This window comes from Geotrypetes seraphini, chromosome 6 (assembly GCF_902459505.1).
Source record: "Geotrypetes seraphini chromosome 6, aGeoSer1.1, whole genome shotgun sequence".
NCBI lineage: Eukaryota > Metazoa > Chordata > Amphibia > Gymnophiona > Dermophiidae > Geotrypetes > Geotrypetes seraphini.
Window position 1 is genome coordinate 46,947,414 of NC_047089.1, and position 21,623 is coordinate 46,969,036.

A 21,623-nucleotide genomic window follows, 5' to 3' on the forward strand; every position below is an offset into this window, starting at 1 on the left:
AACTTTTTCATTTTGGAATTAGTAATGAGGCTGAATTCTTTCAGGATTTACTCTAAACATGTCCCAGTTCTGCTGGAAAAGTTGATACAGCACTCCCCCCAAATTCACAGGGGTTCCGTTTCAGGAACCCCCGCAAATTTCCAAAAACTGCAAATGTGGGTTTTCACCCATCAAAAGACAGGGGAGGCAGGAGAAAGCAGCTGGAGCACCGGTGGGTGAAGAAAATCACTCGTGGTCTGCTCCGACCTCCTCTTCCTGTGTCAAAGCAGCTCCTGATTGGTGTAGCCCGACTTTACTACAGGAAAAGGCAGTCGGATCAGACTGCGAATGAGTGAGTCCGCGATTTGCGAATTCGCGGGGAAACACTAAAGGAATTTCCAAGGCAGTTTGCATCTGTTTTAGCATCTTCTATAAATCACTTGTGTTATTTCAGTGAGAATATTGGGGGCAGCATTGGGGAGGGAACAAATATATTTGTGTGGAGCAGACTGAAAGGAAGGAAGTCGGTTCTGCCTTCAGCTGTACTCCATCGATTTCTGTTCAGTCACTTTGTAAAGAATTGCTCTTTTTCTTAAAGTGTGACTTTGAAGGATGTGGAAAGTCCTTCAGCAAGCATCAACGATTGAAAGTTCATATATGTCAACATACGAATGAGCTACCGTTCAAGTAAGTCAATTTGTGATAAGATTGTTGTTAAAAATGTTATAAGCAGATTCAGATTCAAAAAATAAATTGCTGTATTTCCAGAGTTGGTTTGCATTTAAGAGCGATTCTGTTCATAATTCAGTGGGATATAAAATACTTATATATATCAGTGGGATATAAAATATAAAATACTAGACTTTGGTCTAGTCCATTGGTTAGAGTTAGTGAAAAATGACATCAAAATGGCAGATGTTGTCATACTGACATAGGGACTTTGGATCATCTGTTATTTTTTTGTCCGCTGATAATTTGGTTTTTGGAAGTCAATTTGGGGACAAATAAATCTAGTCTTAGATTCGGATATTCCATTAACTTATGAAGCAATAATTTGTGGTACCATTTTACATATCAGACCTCTCTTTGATAAGTATAAAAGCCGTCTTTTCTTGATTTTAACTTGTATTGTGGTCCAAATGATCACAAAAAATTGGAAAAATCATGATAGGTTAAATTACACATTTTGGTGGACAACTGTATGTACTACATATAGATTTGAAAGGGTAAACGCAGAGTGCTCAGGAAGTAATGTTTTATTTAATAAAATTTGGAATCCATTGACGTTATTTGCAAATTTAAAGTAAAAATAACATATTGCCTTCTGAGTTTTTTCATTGCACATCTGGGATGGGATGGGAGGGTTGGGTAGGGATAGATTTTGATTAACGTAGATATTGAATCTTCATATTAAGACATTTAATATTGTTAATATTAATAATTGATGGAAGGGAGGGGTTATAGTTATGGTTCTATACTTTCTGCTTGTACTAGTGGTTTTTTTTTGTCATATTTCATGTTATTATTCTAATGTATTACACTATTGTATTTTAATAAAATAATAAAATTATTTTAAAAAAAAATATGGCAGATGATGTTTAATGTGATGCATGTGGGAAAGAGGAACCTGAACTATAGGTACATGATGCAGGGTTCCACGTTAGGAGTTACTCTCTGGGAAAAGGATCTAGGTGTCATCATTGAGGGTACATTGAAAAACTCAGCTTAATGTGTGGCAGCGGCTAAGAAAACAAATAGAATGTCCAGAAAAGGAATGGAAAACAAAGATGAAAATGTTATAATGCCCTTGTTTTGTCCTATGGTATGGCCACACCTCGAATACTGTGTACAGTTCTGATCATCATATAAAAAAGATGTAGTGGAATTAGGAAAAGTACAGAAAAGGGTGACAAAAATGATATAAAAGGGATGGGATGACTTCCCTATGAGGAAAGGCTGTAAGTGGCTAGGGCTCTTCAGCTTGGAGAAGAAGAAGGCTCAGGAGGTGATATAAACTAAACTAAACCTTGGGTTTATATACCGCACCATCTCCACGAATGCGGAGCTCGGCACGGTTTACAGGAAGAAAGATGAGAGAGGAACTACAGTGGAGAGATTAAAGAGTTAGGTGTAAAGGGGGAAGGTGAGAGGCCTAAGAGGGGGGAAGTGTTACAGTTTTGAGAATAGCCAGGTTTTTAGGTGTTTGCGGAAGAGTTGGAGGGAGCTTGAGGTTCGGAGAGGGGAGGTGAGGTTATTCCAGATCTCAGTGATTCTAAAGGGGAGGGATGACCCAAGTTTGCCTACATGGGAAATACCTTTTATGGAAGGGAAGGATAGTTAAAAAATTTGGGAGGATCTGGAGGAAGTAGGGGTTGGGGAGTTCCAGGATAGAGGGATAACGGCAGGAAGGATGCCATGTAGGATCTTGTAGGCCAGACACGCACATTTGAAGTGGATCCTGGGAATTACTGGGAGCCAATGGAGCTTAGACAGGAGTGGTGAGACGTGATCAAATTTGCTTTTCGCGAAAACAAGCTTAGCTGCGGCGTTCTGAATCCGCTGAAGTCTGTGGAGGCTTTTCTTGGTTAGGCTGAGGTAGATAGAATTGCAATAATCCAATCTGGAGAGGATGACCTGTGACCTCAACCAATGCCCCTCATATCTCCTTACCACCTCTAGTGTAAAATTCCGCACCATAACTCTACAATGGATCCAATTCACGCTCACAGAAGGCACATTCCCTGCTGACCTCAGCGAAATTGTCATCACCCCAATCCAAAAAGACCCAAAAGCACCACAAAACCTCCCATCCAACTTTAGACCTATAGCCTCAATTCCGCTATATGTCAAAATTATAGAAGGCCTAGTAGCCAAACTCCTCACCAATTACATAGAGGACCACAACCTACTCCACCCCATGCAATCAGGCTTCAGAACAAACTTCAGCACAGAGACACTACTAGGCTCCCTTATGGATACCGTCAGACAACAACTTAGTACAGGGAAAAAAATGCTACTCATACAACTAGACCTATCGGCGGCATTCGACCTAGTAGACCACAACATCCTTCTACAGATCCTAGATGCAATAGGCATCTCAGATAAAGTATACTCCTGGTTTGAAGGATTCCTAAAACTCAGAACCTACAGTGTAAAATCAAACAAAGAAAAGTCAGAATCCTGGTCAAACCCCTGCGGCGTACCACAAGGATCTCCACTATCCCCTACCCTCTTCAATCTCTACACTGCTTCTCTAGGAACGCATCTGGACAATCTAGGCATAACCTCCTATAGTTATGCGGATGACATCACCATCCTCATCCCATACGATCATTCTAAACCTACCATGACAGACAAACTTCACCAAACACTTGAAGCAGTCACAACCTGGATGAAAAATCACAAACTTAAACTCAACCAAGACAAAACCAAATTCATCCTCCTAGAAAATGACAAGATCCAAACCACAACCAACCTAGACATAAACGCAACCAAATATCCCATCCAAACCACCATAAAACTACTAGGCATGACCATAGACAGATGCTGCACTATGCAACCGCAAATAAATAAAACAATTCAAAAATCATTCGCAATCATGAGAAACCTGAGACAAGTCCGAAAATTCTTTGAAAGAACACAATTCCAACTTATAGTACAATCCCTAATACTAGGTATATTGGACTACTGTAACATACTCTTCCTTCCATGTCCTGCAACTACGATAAGACAACTCCAAACAATCCAAAATACAGCTTTAAGACTCATCTACTCATTGAAAAAACATGATCACATCACTGAAGCCTTCATCAACTCACACTGGCTCCCAATCCAAGAAAGAATCCAATTCAAATTCTACTGCATATTATTTAAAACCCTACACGGAGACAGCCCATCATACCTGAACAATCGCCTCATCCAAGCACCCAGTACCAGACACAGAAAAACGCACTCCCCATTCATACCCCCCCCAATCAAGGAAGTAAAAAGAACAAAACTACACGACGGCCTCCTAGCCACTCAAGCCGCAAGACTGGACAACCAGATCTCCAACCTTCTGATGACCACCCCAGACTATAGGACGTTCAGAAAAGAAATAAAAACCACACTTTTCAAGAAATTCCTGAAACAGCAATAACAACACGACCTCTAAATGCTCTTAAGATCTACAACTTACCTCTCTAGCTAATCATTGTAATTCTGTCTTTTTTAAATTAACCTTTTGTAATCCGCCTTGAACCGCAAGGTAATGGCGGAATAGAAATCCCTAATGTAATGTAATGTAATGATGGATTGTACTAGGACTGCGAAGTGTTTTTGGTGAAAATAGGGTCTGACTTTCCTTAGCATGTGAAGGCTGAAGAAGCATTTCTTCACCAGGGATTGGAGATGTTCGTTGAAGGATAGAGAAGAGTCTAAGGTGACACCCAGAACTTTGCTTGAGAACTCGAGCTGTAATGGGGGGCCGGTGGACAATGGGATGGAGGAAGGTAGATGGTCTAATTTTGGGCCGAGCCAAAGGAGTTTTGTTTTGGACTCGTTTAGTTTCATATGCATTGTGAATGCCCAGGATTGGAGGTTCTTTATGCATGAGGATATGTTCGTGGAGAGGTTAGTGAGGTTCGAGTCGGTCTCAAGGAGGATGAGGATGTCATCAGCGTAAGTGTAAAGAGTTTCAAGGGGGGATAGTTGGAGTAGTTTCAGGGAGGACATGTAAATGTTAAAGAGGATTGGGGAGAGGGGTGAGCCTTGTGGGACACCACAAGTCGGGGTCCAGGGGGAGGATGAGGTGCCGCTCATGTTAACCATGTAAGAGCGGGAGCGCAAGAATTTGGAGAACCAATCAAGAACTATGGAGCTAATGCCTATCTCGGAGAGTTGGAAAATTAGAATGTCGTGGTGGACAACGTCAAAAGCTGCGAGAGAGGTAGAATTGTAGAAGGACAGCAAACTTGTTACGAGAATGCAGTTGCTGAACCTTAGAGATTAGAGAGGCCAATAGGGATTCAGTGCAGAAGTTGGGTCTGAAGCCATATTGGTAAGGTAAGAGGATGGAGAATCTTTCTAAGTAGGAAGAGAGCTGGGTAGATATGATAGACTCGAGCAGTTTGGTGAGGAGAGGGATATTTGCTATTGGACGGTAGTTGGATGGTATGGAGGGGTCTAGGTCAGTTTTTTTCAGTAAAGGGGTCAATGCGATGTGTCCCATTTCAGTGGAGAATAGGCCTGATAATAGGGCAGAATTTATGAGTTTGGTAAGAGATGTGATGGCCTGTGCAGGGATTTTCTCAAATAGGTAGGAGGGAAATGGGTCCAGGATGCAGTTGCATGATTTTAACTTGAGGCAGAGTTTAAGGGTCTGAGAATCAGATATGAGCTCGAAGACAGTCCAGGATCTGTCGGCAGGGATGGGGTTGAGAGCAGCTAGGGTGGGGTTGGGTTCGGGGGGCACCAGAGAATTGTAGGAGATTGCGGGCGGGAAGGAGCGCCTTAAGGTAGAGATCTTATCATTGAAGAATTTTGCTAGGACCTCGGCTGAAGGAGATGAGGGAAGAAGGGTGGAGTCATTTTTAGTGGTTAGGGAGCGCCAAATGTTGAACAATGTGCCATTCTGGTTTTTGGATTTGGAGATCTTGTCTCCATAGAAGTTCTTCCTTGCTTTTTTTAATATTGAGTTGTAGAGTTTGATATTGATTCTCCAGGCCTGTCTGTCAGATGAGGATTTGGATTTTTTCCATTTTCGCTCTAAGGCTCGACATTTTTGTTTCAGGTCTCTATGGAGTGGAAGGTACCAAGGGGCTTTATGGGGATAGGTGATGGATTTAGTGGTTTGGGGGGCGAGGGAGTGGTAGGTGGACTTGGAAAGGGCGATCCAGTTGTGCCAATTGTTTTCAGAGTCTGCAAGCTTGGGAATGGAGGGGAGGAGGTTGAGGAATTTGGTCCAGAACAGATCGCTCGAAATTTTTTTCCTGAAGGTAATAGAATTGGGGGATCGGGGTGGGGATCCGAGATGAGACATGAAGATGGGGAGGCAGAAGGCCCCTAGGAGATGGTCTGACCATGGGATGTGTTCCCCTTCGGCAGACGTTTTATAAGCGGTGAGTCGAGGAACTGGATGAGGTCTAGGGTGTGCCCTTTTTCGTGGGTAGGAGCGGATGTGGGGGGGAGAAACCTAGGGAGATGAGGAAGTCATTGAATTCTATCGTGTCCTTGCTGGTGGAGTCGTCAAGGTGGAGATTAACGTCTCCGATGATTAGTAATCTTTGGAATTTGAGAAAGGCATTAGTTATGGTCTCGAAGACAAGGTTAGAGGAATTGGACCAAGGGATAGGTGGACGGTATAGTAACAGGATGCCCAGTGGGTGAGGACGGAGCTCATCATTGATTGAGGCTAGCAAATATTCTAATGAAGCGTGGGTGCCTCTCTCGAGGAGCTGGACATCAAAGAAGGATTTGTAGAGGAGTGCCAGGCCACCTCCTTTGCGGTTGATTCTGGGTGAAAAGAGGCCTTGGTAGCCATGGGTGCAGAGTTCGTTTTGTGTGAAGAGGTCGTCTTTTGAGATCCATGATTCTGTGATGCACAGGAATCCAGGATCGAGGTCCTCAAGGAGGTCCTTCAGAATTTGAATTTTATTGCATGCGGATCTGGCGTTGCAGTAAAGGGTCGGGACAGGGGTGAGAGAGTTAGAGGCATGGCAGGGGAGGTTAGCATGGGGGACAGGCTTTAGAGAGGTGGGATTGACTTTGCGGGGGGTTTTTCTGGTGGGGTGATTCCTGGGGCGCGTCAGGGTGGGGATTCTGGTGCCAGGGCCAGAATTGTGACTATTTGAGGAGTCGAGCAGGTTGGGAGAGGGAGGGTTCAGGCAGAGGGAGGTATTGAGAGATGAGCAGAGCAGGAGTATAAGGACCCAAAGGGGTGGCTTCATGGTTTTTGTTTTTGTTTTTTTTGTTTTTTGGTCAGAAAAGGGCCTTAGCAATGGGCAGAGACTAGTAACTGGACAAATTCCAGCGGAGGGGCTTAGTGATGGCTAATTGGGTAAGAGCCTTTATAATGCAATCAAGTAAACTGTACAGATCACGATGGAATTTGAACATGGGAGACTTAAGCCAGGCAGGCAGAGTGATATGATGGAGGTCTATAAAATACTGAGTGAAATGGAAAGGGTAGATGTGAATCGCTTGTTTACTCTTTCCAGAAACATTAGGGTGCATTCGATGAAGCTACTAAGTAGTAGATTTAAAACAGAAAGGAGAAATTATTTCTTCACACAACATGTAATTAAACTCTGGAGAATGTGGTGAAATCAGTTAGCTTAGGGTTTGAAAAAGGTTTGGATAATTTCCTAAAAGAGAAATCTAGCTAGATACTTAGGACCTGGGTTGGCCATTGTTGAAACAGGATCCTAGGCTTGATGGACCTTTGGTCTGTCCCAGTATGACAATTCTTATGTTCTTATGATAAGTTTGACTAATTTTGTAGCTGAATATTACTGAATAGTTCATCTTGTATTGAGTTTAAGTGTGAGCCCCCATGATGCGCATTGCATGATATCAAATGTATCTTGGCACAATTGGGACCAAGAGTAGAACAGGAATAATAAAATTGGAACAAGCCAACTTTTACACTTAATTGTACAACACTGAAGAAAGATGGGTTGATATGGTTATGAATCCTGTATTTGACATTTGGACATAATCTGACTCATGACTTAAGGCTTGACACAGGCTTTACTCATGTTCTCATAACACATGTTTTACTACTTAGATGTGGGCATAAAGGATGTGAGAAGGCCTTTATTTCACCTAGCAAATTAAAACGCCATGAGAAGGTGCATGAAGGTAAATATATCTCCTTTTTTCTTTTTTTAAAGTTCTAGAATATTGTATTATTTATCAGAAGCAAATGCTAGTATTTCCTTGTGAGCAATGTATTTGTTGTCAGCTTTGGTCTGAATGACCCCTTACTTTTGTGCTGTTTTAGGTTTTCAGGCTATCCATAATGGGCGATTGTGCACATTTAGGACGTCAATTTGCATGGTTTGATGTGCAGTAGGCATGGTTAGGAAAGGGGTGTGTATATATAATAATAATAACTTTATTCTTGTGTACTACCATAACCAAAAGTTCTAGATAGTTTACACTAAAAAGAGCTGGACAATTAGCGAAATACAATAATACAGTAAAAAAATACAAATATTTGTAAAATAGAATTTCAATAATAAAACTCTCATTAAGTAATAAACTTATCGAACAAAGTGGTCTTAATTAATTTCCGAAAACAGCAATAGGATAACATAGCTTGCTGAATACATTTACCTAACCAAGATTATTGCCTACCAGCTTGAAATGCTAGGGTCCTATCTAAGAAGGTCTTATATCTACACCCATTAATTTTTGAATAAGCAAATAAGTAGAAGTTTCTAGTTTCTGTTGATGGTTTATGCAACAGAAAATGAGGAAAAAGGTAAGCTGGAGACAATCCCCATATCAACTTAAAGCAGATACAGGAAAATTTGAATAATACTCTTGCCTCCAAAGGCAGCCAATGAAGTAAACAATAATATGGACTTATATGGTCATTCTTTTTTAAACAAAAATCAATCGAACAGCTGTATTCTGAATTATCCTTAATTGCCTTAGAATTTTTTTGGGTGCTCCTAAATAGATGATGTTACAATAGTCTAAAATAGATAAAACTAATGCCTGCACCAATAGTCTGAACCAGGGGTAGGGAACTCCGGTCCTCGAGAGCCGTATTTCAGTCGGGTTTTCAGGATTTCCCCAATAAATATGCATTGAAAGCAGTGCATGCAAATAGATCTCATGCATATTTTGAGGAAATCCTGAAAACCCAACTAGAATACGGCTCTTGAGGACTGGAGTTCCCTATCCCTGGCACTCTGAATGATAAAGGATCAAAATATTTTTTTATGGTTTCTTAATTTCCACAATGTGAAAAAAGCATTTTTGTACCACTAAGTTCATGTGTTCTGCTAGTGTTAAATGTCGGTCTAGTGTGACTCCCAGAATTTTGATAGATTTAATAATCGGGTAATCATGACCATTAAGATGAAGCAATGAGTTTATTTTGTTGTTGGGACTAGCCAAGAAAAGTTTGGTCTTTTCCGTATTGAGTTTCAATTTGAAATTAATTGTCCACTGTTCTATCTGAGTCATAATACAAGATATCTGGTTTAAAATTTCAGAGGTAAAATTATTTGGAGGGATTAAAATAGAAATATCTGCGTATATATAAAATTTTACTTTTAAACTCTGTGATAAATGTCCTAAAGAGGAAAGCTATGTTGAATAAGGTAGGCGATAGCGGAGAACCTTGGGGCACACCGGATGGGTTGCTCCATGAATGAGAATAGTTACCACCACAAGTCACTCGATATGGAGATAAAATAAACAGAAGGATGATCCAAGAAGACCAATTTCGTAACCTCACACTATTTAAATGGTAAACATTTAACAACCACTTGACAATACATGCCTAATTTTAAAACCTGTACAAAAAGGAGCAGAAGGGAATCCCTATGCAGCCAAGAAAATGCAATACAAAAGTAGGGATTGAGGAGGCTTCACACACAAAGAGGTCCAAGGAGAAAATTCAATTTGTGAGGGTTTTTTTTCTTCATGGGGGTCTTTAAATAGCTCTTTTGGACATAAAATTGTATGAAATCTGCCGCTCGCATGCTTATGTGCTAAGCATTTATACATGGAGAACCTCAAATGGTGTGGCATCTTTCTATTTAATATATTTTATTAAAAAAAAGCTTTTCCTGTTTTGTGTGCCACTAGTACTCCCCACAGCCTTATGGATCTTACAAAAGATTGTATGTTCAACAAGCCTTGTGTAAAATAAACTTCATAAGTGTAAATGTCTTGTCTTTCTACCCAAACACCCTATACAAAACTGGACTTTTATTTATTTTATTTTTTTTTAAGAAAAAGGTTAATTTGAGGGCATTTCCCTTAGGAACTTTAGGGTGGAAGGTGTTTTGTATGTCTAGAATCTATTTGCCAGTACATCTTAGACAAATGCAATGCTTGCACTTTTTTATAGAAAATTTTGGATTAAGAATTAGATAACTGTAAGTTAATAGATCTAATCTAATTCTTAGTCTTATACACCGAGTCTCCTAAAAATAGGAGCTTGATTCGTTTTACATAATTAGATCACAAAGAGAGATCCATTAACGTTCATTGGAGCTATTGCCTAAAAAGCGATGAAACATAGTGTTTTTTAAGGTTTTGCGAAAGATCTGAAGAGATAAACGCAATCTAATTTGAGGAGGGAGTCCATTCCATATCGCATATAGGAAGTTTGGAAAGGAGTGTGAAATTTTACTAATGGACTTGATTCCTCTTAATGATGGAAAAGAGAGCTTACATATAAGAGTTATTCTCGTGCCCGAAGATCTCATGATGTTCCATAGCTGGGTACATTGTTAATTCCCAGGATATACCTGGCTGTTTATTCCTTATTGTGATCCATGCTGAGCTTTTTGGGTTGCTGTGGATTGCTGTCATATGGCAGGTAAAGCGAGAACTTTTTTTCTGATTAAGGACATTTTGCTATTCCTGGTTTTCTTAGTACTGTACATTACTGGTGATCAGTTTCATTGTTATGGCGTATTCTGAGCATGTTGTATTTCCACTTCATTTGATCTGATTTTTTTTTTTTTTTCTTTTTTTCAATACTTCATTTGCCATAGCTCTTACCTACCCTGCAGCAACTACTGTTTTTTTTTAATAGGTTATGCATGTAAAAGAGACAACTGCTTATTTGTTGGTATAACATGGACAGAATATTTGAAACACATGAAGAGCTGTCATGCAGGTAAGCCTGAATTATACACATTTCATTGCTTTTGAGTCTTGCATTGTCTAGCAAAAAATGATGTGATGGGGCCATTGGAAAGACTCAGCTTGGACCTCATGCATCTTTTTTCAGAAGCACTCAGTCCGAGTTGGTCCCTATCTGGACTTTTAGCCAAAAAACAAAAGTGGCTATTTTGTATGGTACTAAAAAAAATATTGCCGTATAGAAAACGTGTAAGCAAAAGAGAGGTTTACCTATATAGGTACTCGTCAACTTACGACCTATGTAATTTACGACTGTTCGACTACGATGCGTTTACGACAGTTTCCAGCACTCCCAAGTCTCGCTATGCAGCAGTACTACACAGCATGAGAGTAAGCCGGCATCAACGGCTGGTCGCCTCTTTTCTGTCGCTGTGTTCCCGCATGTCGCTCGGCAGCTAGAGAGAACATTCTCCTAGACACGAAACGTTTTAAACAAATGTCCGAGCTCTGCTAACCAATGAAATGAATGAACTTGGAACCTGGTCTCGTGCCACCGGCTGGCCCGGGAACTTCTTCCGAAGTTTAGAAGGGGCGCGAAGCAGCTTGTTGCGATCACTCCCTTCAGTATTTAAAGGGCGCGCAAGCTGTCGGTTAGAATCCATTAAACATAATCTAACATAGGCCGACTTATGTCCCGATCAACTTATGACCTGTCAGTCGGAACCAATTGCGGTCGTAAGTCGACGAGTACCTGTATAAATCGGTGAAAAGAGATGCATATGAGACGACTCTCTCTCATGACTCGTTCACAAGTGTGTGAGAAATAAATAAGTTAGTGAATATGTGCGGGAGCCCTCCAGTTTCAGAACGTGGTGACCAGCCCTCGGTGTATAAGAGCATGAATTCAATGAAAGTCTCAATATGAGATTATCATTAATGCTATAAGTACATCATTAGGGTCCTGCTCTATGTGAACTCTGTAAATAATTAGTGAAAAAATATTTCGCAGTAATGCAAAACATTTTTGATGATAAAATCCAGTCTTTCTAACATATCTTGTGATTGCTATGTTATGTTGCTTTCAGTCCAGTCACAAGATGTTAATTTGACCGCCCTTGTGCGCTCTGAATAGTGTTGAGGCAGTCAGAGGGTGGATCCAGAAGATTCCAGATCCCATAGATATTCAGTGTCAGCACCCAAATATCTAGACAAGTTAGGACACACTATATAGACAGCACAGTCCTTACTACTTAGTAACACGGACTGTGCTGTCTAAATATTGTGTTAATTTGCTCAGGTTCATAGTTTTCTAATTGGAGTGCTCGTATATCTACATTACACAACTGATCAACACTACACCAAAGTTATAGAAGTATAGCATGCTATAGCAATCAGCAGTTTTGTGATGTTTAAATATTGTGGGCGTAATCTTACCTTTCCCCATAGTTGGTGGTTGTTAAATCAAAATTTGTGACTTCAAAGCAGTACAAGCTGTTAATGGTTTAGGGCAGAAGTGCTGCCACTTAATCATTTTCATTACAAATTGCTAGGGTCTTTTTTTTTAAATATATATATATTGTATATAAATTGTTGGCATTCTGCCTCAGATTTTTACATAGATAAGGTTTTTTGTTTTGTTTGTTCTTTCTTATGGATGAAATTACAATTATGAATGTGTGAGGGATGGTATCTCAGAAGATAATGTACTACAAAAAGGTTTGTATAATTCAAAGACAAGTCCATAAGCCATTATTAAAATGGACTTGGGAAAATTAACTGCTTATTTCTAGGATAAACAGTATAAAATATGTTTAGGATTTTGCCAGGTACTTGTGACTTGAGTTGGCCACAGGATTCGGGGCTTGATGGACCTTGATGGTCTGTCCCAGTTTGGCAACTGTTATGTTCTTATATTCATTTTATAAACTAGTTTCTGGAGCATTGACAGAAAAGCTAAAAAAATTCAATAAATGAGATTGGGAATCTAAATCTCATTCCAGCAAGATTTGGGGGGCGGGGGGGGGGGGGCGGAAGGGGGAGCTCTAGTAAGTCAGGATAGGTCAGGCCAAAGGCCATGCAGCTTAGGAAACCTATTGAAATGAATATAAGAAAAAAAGTCATAACACATGCTTCTGAACCGGCTCAATCTCTCCCTCCATCCATTCATCTTTGGAAGAAGTAATGACACATCTTAGTGGAGAGCAGAAGCCCCTGTTAGTTCCAGTTTATAATAGTAGGGAGCCGCATTCATCAAGCATGCTTAGCTTATCAGTGGATATGTCATCCAGCACTTGTCCGATAAGACTGTAAGATGTAACACTAAAATAAATGACCCATATATATATAAAAAAAGAGGCTCTTAGGTTTATAGGGTTCACTCCTATATAGATATACCACAGGCATTGCTACACCTTCCGCTTAGCCATCTCGCTCCCCTCCAATCCGTCCAGAATTCGGCTACGTGACTCATATTCCGGGATAAGGTTGGGTTGGGGGGTGGAATTTGGTTAGTTACACATAAAAATATGTAGGGCAGGGTTGTGATTGCCTGTTGTACTGGCTTTTGCCCAACATAGTAAGATTCTTTGTGCTAAAATAATATGAGAAAAATTTTAATTTTTCACTTACTACTTTGGTTCCATTTGTGTTGTGGTATTTGAAATCATTGGGTGTCATATTAGTTGGAAGGGTTTCTAAAGGGATACCATATTTTTATCTTGTATATATTCTTGAATATGTTGCTTTTAACCTCTCTAGAATAAGAACTAGTTAATACATTTTTGGCTCTTCTAAATTATTTGTGACATTGTCTTTCTCTCCCTCCCCTTACCCTATTGTCCAGAGGAGATAATTTGTCAGGTATGTAGTAAGAAATTTAAGCGCAAAGACCATCTTAAGGAGCATCAGAAAATTCATGCCAAGGGAAGAGAAGTGTATCGGTGTCCAAGAGAAGGCTGTGAGAGAACGTACTCTACTGTGTTCAATGTTCAGAGCCATATCATGTCCTTTCACGAGGGGATACGACCCTATGTTTGTGAAGTTTCTGGATGTGGAAAATCATTCGCTATGAAAGTATGCAGCATTTTGAAATTGCATTCTTTTGGCTTTCTGTAGCATTTTTGATGTGAAAAAAATACTATAAATGGACAAATGAGAATATATGTGACTCTTGAGAGGTTGAACTGTTTTTAGGAGTCTGGTTTCTTCTGGAATTTTGAGACCCAATTGTTAAAAATATTTACTTTGTTCTGTGTGGTCATTAGTTGCAAAACATAAGTGGGCACATTTTTGTAGTCATTTTTAAAAGTGGAGTGTCTGCTCCGCTTATTTAATTGATATATGATGTATTTCAGATGTGTATATGACAAACAGTGTTGCCCTTTTTCCCTTACAAATAACCTCAAAATAAATTTTTACTTGAGTTTTTGACATGTGCACAGAAATTAATATATGCAAACTTCTTTTTATATTTGGGGCTTTAATCCCCCTCAGTTTTTTAGTATAAATATTTTTGTCTCCTCTGTCCAAGGAGAGGGAGAGACACATACATTTTGGTTTCTTTTTTTGTGAGATTATTCCAGTTCTTGGCAGTGAAAATTTGGGTGCTGGTCAGAAGTCTAACACAATTGCTCAAAAATCTTAAGGCATGTATAATATGCCACCTCCAAATCAGTTATTTACAAGAACCTTCATACACATGCACTATCAACGTTATGTTCCAAATTGTTTAAATCATTTGTTCCAACGATATTGAGGAGGGAGTGGGAGACCTAGTTACTGATATGTGTTAAGGGAGTAACATGTTTGTCTTGTACACAATTTCACTATTTAATACAGGTTATTAAGTCACTGTGGACTGTGTAATGAGATGCAAATGCATGCAGAGCACTTCATTATGCAAATTTAATAACACATCTTGTGTTAATACCACAAACAACATTTAGTTTTATTAAGATAATGTCAGCTTAGTGTTCAGGGGAGGGGGGTTATGCCTGAGAGCATCAGCTGTTATCTGGTGGCCAATACTGCTACTAGGGATCAAGCTGCCATATAAGGGCCTTTTGGGTCTATAATATAGATATTCTACAGTATAACTTGTCCAAACCTTTTTAAAACCCAAATATGCTAACTGCTGTTATCACATTCATTGGTAAAGAGTTCCGGAGATTGATTACTCATTGCACCAGACTTTTTGTCAAGTCCAGAGGAGGTCTTCTGTGGAATGATGGCCTGGGGTTCTTTGGGCTTTGATGACAGAGTAATAGAAAATAGAATGCTTTATCCCGGAGATGGATAGACACATGTAAATTGCGTTGGTTGTACCACAGAAAGGTGGTACATCAAATCCTTGACACCCTCCTATCTTTGCTGTCGCCATCCTACTAGGAAGAATTTTCCCACAATTTGTAAATTGAGAACTGGTATTTTCTGGTTACTGATAGCTTAATGTTCCTGACTGCCTTACCTAATTACTCTGATTCTTGTTATATTCTCTGCATGCTTCACTAATGCATATTTTATTATTTTTTTTTTTTATTCTTAGTAATATCTGTGTGTTAATATAAAAAATCTCATGCAGAAAGAGTAGAGTACAATATGCTATGCATAGATTTAATTACAAGTTTTCCATTGTTTTAAAATTAATTTTCACTGAAATATTCCAACACTTTAAATACCAACATACAATGATACCTTGGTTTACGAGCATAATTTGTTTCAGAAGCATGCTCCTAAACCAAAATACTCGTATATCAAAGCGAGTTTTCCCATAGGAACTAAGGGAAACTCGCTTGATACGTTCCCACCCCCCCCACCCCCCGAAGGCATTTCTCCCCCCGAAGGCCCCCCCCCGCGTGATCTGGCACGTGATCTGGCACCCTCCCCCCGATCTGAAATTCCCCAGACCCACCTGAACATGCTTTTACTTCCATCTAGCCACCAGCACTGGTATGTCCTGTGCGTTGGTGCCAGTGCTGAAGATCTGCCTTATCTTCTTTGCTGGGCCTTGAGCATCTGCGCATGCTCAAAGCCTGCGAGTTCACGCTCTCTCCGAAGAGGAGGCAGATCTTCGGGCACCGGCACCAACGCACAGGACATGCCGGTGCCGGTGGCCAGATGGAAGTAAGAAGCGTGTTCGAGTGGGGGATTTCAGATCGCGGTGGGGCAGGGGTGCGATGTGAGCGGGGGGGGGGGGGGGCGGATCGGGGGGGGTGAGAGTGCCGGATCACGGGGGGGCGCCGCTCGCAAATCGAGGCAAGCTTGGTTTCTGAGGTGCCGATTTTGAAAATGTTTTGCTCGTCTTGCAAAACACTCGCAAACTGGTGCACTCGTAAACCACTGTATTTCATTAGATAGAAAAAGGGCCAATTGGACCAAAGTATAATTAATTTACAGTTTGACCACTTGAAAATAAATAAGCAAAACATTCAAGAGTATGTATTTGAATATGTTAAACTGGCTCTGACAAGCATTTCTAGTTCACCACTCAAAAAGAAACCAGATCAAAAATAGATAACCTGTTTTGTTTCATACCTGCATAGGGAAATTCACTGCCACAATTCTAGCTTTGCTTTTAGACATTCAAAAATCGGAAGATACATTTTTTTTAAAGCTGTGCCCTTTTCTTTGTTACAGCAAAGTCTTGAACGCCATTCCGTGGCACATGATCCTGAGAAGAGAAAATTGAAAGTATGTACGAGTACAAATGCATTTTCCTTTCTTATAGTTAAGCAATAATTTGCAGTAGGGAAATGATTGTGTATGTTGGGCAACTACTAACCCAAAGGTAAAGTTTTCTTAAAAGTACATGATGATTTTTCTTTTTTTTTTTTTTTGGCATAATGAAGATTAGCTAAATATCAAGTTCCAGCTAATTTTCTCTAGGATGTTTCCTGCACTTTAATAAAAGTGATTTTGATTATATAAATAGAGAATGACACGGTGACAAAATTTATCACCTTTCCCGTCCCCGCGGATAACCGCGGGAAACCATCTTCATGTCATTCTTTAAAGAGAGAGGGAAGAATCAGAGTATGAATGGCCACAACCACTGACCCGCAAGCTTTGCTTTGAAGAATGCTGGTGTAGAAGGACTGAGGTTGAGATAGACACTAAAGAATGACATGGGATTATTTCCTGCGGTTATCCGCGGGGACGGGAACGGTGATGAATTTTGTCACCGTGTCATTCTCTAAATGTGTTCACTCAATGGGAAAGATTTTTTTTTAATAAAAACCCTGCTAGATTCTATCAAGGTACAACAAAGGATGGAGAAGCACTGTGGCAACTACAAAAATCTCTATAGGAGTAAATCAAGGAAACACAACATGGCCACATTTCAGCAAACAGTCTGCATCAGAGGATAAATCCTTCTTGAAGTTATAAACATAATATTGGCCATATTGGGATGGACCAAAGGTCCATCAAGCCCAGAATCCTGTTTCCAACAGTGGCCAGCCCAGGTCCCAAGTATCTAGCTGGATCCCAAGTAGTAAAACAAATGTGACTTATCCTGGAATAAGCAGTGAATTTCCCTGAGTCATCTCAATATTGACCTATGGACGTTCTCTTTTAGGAAATTATCCAAACTTTTTTTAAACCTTGCTAAGCTAACATTTCACCACATTCTCCAGCAATGAATTCCAGAGTTTAATTACATGTTGTGTGAAGAAATATTTTTCTGCTTTGTTTTAAATCTACTATTTAGAATATTTCTTCGCATGCCTCCTAGTCCTAGTGTTCTTTTTGAAAGAGTAAACGAGCGATTCACTCCTCTCAGTATTTTATTGATCTCTATATCACCCCTGAACTATGTCTTCAAGCTGAAGTGCCCTAGATGCTTTAGCCTTTCCTTATAGGGGAGTCATCCCATCCTTTTTATCATTTTCATTGCCTTTTCTGTACCTTTTCTAATTCCGCTATATCTTTTTTGCGATACAATGACCAGAATTGCAAGCAGTATTCGAGATGTGGCCGTACCCTAGAGCAATACAAGAGCATTATAACATTTTCATCTTTGTTTTCCATTCTTTTACTGATAATTCCTAATATTCTATTTGCTTTCTTAGCCACCGCTGCACATTGAGCTGAGGATTTCAACGTATCCTCAACAATGACACCTAGATCTTTTCCTGGGCAGTGACTCCTAACGTGGAACCCTGCTTCACATAGCTATAGTTGAGTTCCTCTTTTCCACATGCATCACTTTGCACTTTCGCACATTAAATGTCATCTGCCATTTTGATTCCCAATCTCCCAGGCTCACGTGGTCCTGTTGCAATTTTTCACAATCCTTTTGCGATTTAACAACTTTGTGTCCATCAGCAAATTTAATTCTCACTAGTTATTCTCATCTCTAGATCATTGACAAATTTGTTAAAAGGCAGCAGTCCCAGCACAGACCCCGGGGAATCTTACTACTTACCTGGGGAACCCCTCTACTTACCCTTTTCCATTGAGAATAATAATTTAAACCTGCTCTGTTTTCTGTCCTTCTTAACCCATAATAGGACATTACCTCCTATACCATGACTTTCTAATTTCCTCAGAAGTCTTTCATGAGTACTTTGTTAAATGCCTTTTGAAAATACAAATACATAATATCAACCGGTTCACCTTTAACCACATGTTCATTCACTTTTTCAAAGAAATGCAGTAGATTGGTGAGGCAAGATTTCTTTTTTGGCTTTCTCTCATTAATCCATGCTTATGTATATCTTCTGTTATTTTGTTCTTTATAATAGTCTCTACCATTTTGCCCGGCACTGATATCAGACTCGCCAGTCTACAATTTCCTATATCACCTCTGGAACCCTTTTTTAAAAATGGTGTCATGTTGGCCTCTCTCCAGTTTTCCGGTACTGTGCTGGATTTTAGGGGAAAATTACAAATTACTAACAATAGCTCTGTAAGTTCGTTTTTCAATTCTATCTGCACTCTGGGATGTATACCATCCGGTTCAGGTGATTTGTTACTGTTCAATTTTGTCAAATTGACCCATTTACATCTTCCAGTGTTAGAGATTTGTTTGAGTTTCTCTGATTCATCAGAATTGAATACTATTTCTTGCACTGGTAACTCTCCCACATCTTCCACCAAAGGTTGAATAGATTTAGCAAACTATGCTGTTGGCTGACAGACCTTTGGTAGATGCAGTTCTCTGTTTTATAAGAAAGCACAGTTTACCTGCTTGACACAGTCTGCTGAATATATGCAGCCTTTGGTGAAACAGTTGAGAACTTCAAAAGGATTTGTCCTCTGATGCAGCCACATTTGCCTAAATGTGGCTGCATAGACTTATTTTTATTTGCTCTAGTAAATTTTTCACGGCTGCCATACTGCCTTTCTGTCCTCTGTTGTGTGTCCTGGCACTTCTATCATTGCACCGCAGTAATAAGGAGGACAAAATAGGAAGATTGCCTAAAGACGAGTTGTCCTGCTGTTTGGCCAACTATAAATCACTGGGGGATGGGCAGGGTTTTTAAAAAAAATCTTGTAGGTCAGGTGTGCTAATCTTGTGTATTTGTGGTTCTGGCATTGGAAAGCAAGCAATCTTCTAGAAGTTTTCAACACTTGATCTAAGATATGCATCTTAGGCAAGAGAGCTGAATGTTGGTATTGGAAAATGCCTTTTTAAAGTTTGTTTTGTTGGGGTTTTTTTCTTCCTTAACAGATGAAGCGTTCATATCCTAAACGGAGCCTTGCCTCTCGTCTCAGTGGATATGTTCCTCCTAAAGCAACATCAGCAACATCGGAAATTACTGCAGGATTGAATGGTGGTGTGAAAAGCAAACATTCTGGTGTAGGATATGATCCACCATCTTTTGAAATGTTGACCCTCTGCTAAACCAAACTATGCTTATATATATTGCAAGACAATATGAATTTTGCAACCAAAACACTTTGACAAGGTGTCGGTATTACTCAACCTCATCAGTTATCTAGTTTTGAGCTTTTGTTTAAAATATACTTCTTTATTGAAGTGTTATTTTTTTTTCCCTTTATTAAAAGGTTATACATGCAGAATGTTGATAGTTTTGATTTCTTTGATGTGCACGTTATAGTCCTTGTTTATTGATTTTTAAGTCCAGGTTGCTTCAGCCCAGTGAATATGTGTTTATATTTAAGCAGGAAATCCACAGTTCTATATTTTTTTAAAAATTGAGAATATTAGAATTGTAGTTTACTCCTTTAATTTTATATTGATCACAATAGACACACAAAATTACTTAATAGAGTAATCTTGTTCTACAAGTGAGTTTTTGAAAATTATATCTGTTTAATAATAACTACTCATTAGATGGCAGGTTTTTGATTGCCAGTCTTAACCCCTTTTCTCTATTAGAAATAATTAAAGGTAGATAAATTAATTATAAAGGTATAAATGTAAGAAAATGAATCTGGCTATAGCTTTTATTAATTTATCTCAGTCTTCAGGTAATCTAGTCTAGTGGTAAATTCATACTACAGTGGTGCCTCACACAACGAACTTAATCCGTTCCAGGAGCAAGTTTGTTATGTGAAACGTTCGTTGTGTGAAACGCGTTTTCCCATAAGAATACCTGTAAAACAAAATAATTCGTTCTGCAGCCCTGTTGTCCCATAAGAATACCTGTAAAACAAAATAATTCGTTCTGCAGCCCTACATTTCCCTCCCTCCACCTCACCTCACATGCAGAGCCTGCCAGCCTTCTCCCTCACCCAGCCGCACGATCTCAAAAAGCTGTGCACGCGCAGCTGCTGGAGTTGATCAATGTTCTCCTCTCCTGCAACTTCCGGTTTCCGGTTGCGTCAGAGGAGAAGATTGAACAACAGAGCATGCGCGCATGTGCTGTTCTTTGAAAGTGTGTGGCTGGCCGAAAAAGAAAGCCGGAAAACTCGGCATCTGAGGTAAGGTGGAGGGAGATGATGGAACACTGCATTATTAGAAAGCGGCGAGAGTAGTTCCGCCCCCCCCCCGGGCCCCTCGGGCGACTTCGTTGTGTGAAACGAAGTTCGTTATAGGGAGCAAGACAAAAAGTTCGTTATGCGCAGCGTTCGCTGTGCGAGGCGTCCGTTATGCGAGGCACCACTGTAGTATGATTGCATTAGTTGTTAGCTGTAAAAAATATTGAATTGATTGGTCTGTGGCAGATTTACTGGTTTTAATATTTACAGACTTTGGGGGTCCTTTTCACTAAGCTGTGGTCAGGTTGCCTTTAAATAAAGAGCATAGGCAATGATGCACAGACAAGGAGGACTTGTGGGTAAAAAATGCTAGGGATAGCTCTGCAAGTCTTGCCAGACTCTGTTCCTCTCAAACCCTAACTTATTGCCACAGTTTACTATCCTACTCTCAGCCCATCTGTACCACACTCATGCCCATCTTGGCCCATCTATGCAACCCATATTCTCTCCCTCCCAGCCAGTTCGCAATAGTCCTTCTTCCCTATTGAGAAGAGAGAGAGAGAGAGAGTGCGAGAGTCTTGTACAGATAACAGGTGAAGAGCCTTCCCTGAAATCCCCTAACGTATTAGGCCAATAAACACAACTAAAGGCCTAGGATGGCTGAGAATGCTCTGACTAGAACTGTCAAGCCTTTGCACAATCTATGCTTGCTGAAATCAGCAAGCTAAGTGAAAAATGAGCGAGTGAAACGAAACTTATTCTTTTACATGGCAACTGGTGTCACATCTGCTGTAATGCCAGGGAAGTGGATCTGAGAAGGATGAGAACATGTCTTAACCAAGAATATAAAAATACATTATTTTGCAAGAATATCCTGTGATGGGCAGGCTTTTACTGGCCGATGGCTTGAAATTGCTGACATGATAAATTAAAACGGCATATGCGGG

General features: G+C 40.0%; 1 protein-coding gene across 3 annotated transcripts in view; it reads left to right on the forward strand.

The window, feature by feature from the left end:
- The window catches only part of GTF3A (general transcription factor IIIA), a 37,906-nt gene extending 18,094 nt beyond the window's left edge, over positions 1 to 19,812 (forward strand). For all 3 annotated transcript variants that reach the window (XM_033950558.1, XM_033950559.1, XM_033950560.1), the window contains 6 exons: positions 578 to 666; positions 7,745 to 7,818; positions 10,742 to 10,825; positions 13,634 to 13,863; positions 16,426 to 16,479; positions 19,463 to 19,812. In XM_033950558.1, the coding sequence (XP_033806449.1) occupies positions 578 to 666; positions 7,745 to 7,818; positions 10,742 to 10,825; positions 13,634 to 13,863; positions 16,426 to 16,479; positions 19,463 to 19,636 (705 nt within the window). In that variant the 3' untranslated portion in view covers positions 19,637 to 19,812. The remainder of the gene's footprint in view (positions 1 to 577; positions 667 to 7,744; positions 7,819 to 10,741; positions 10,826 to 13,633; positions 13,864 to 16,425; positions 16,480 to 19,462) is intronic.
- Positions 19,813 to 21,623: the final 1,811 nt, after the last annotated feature.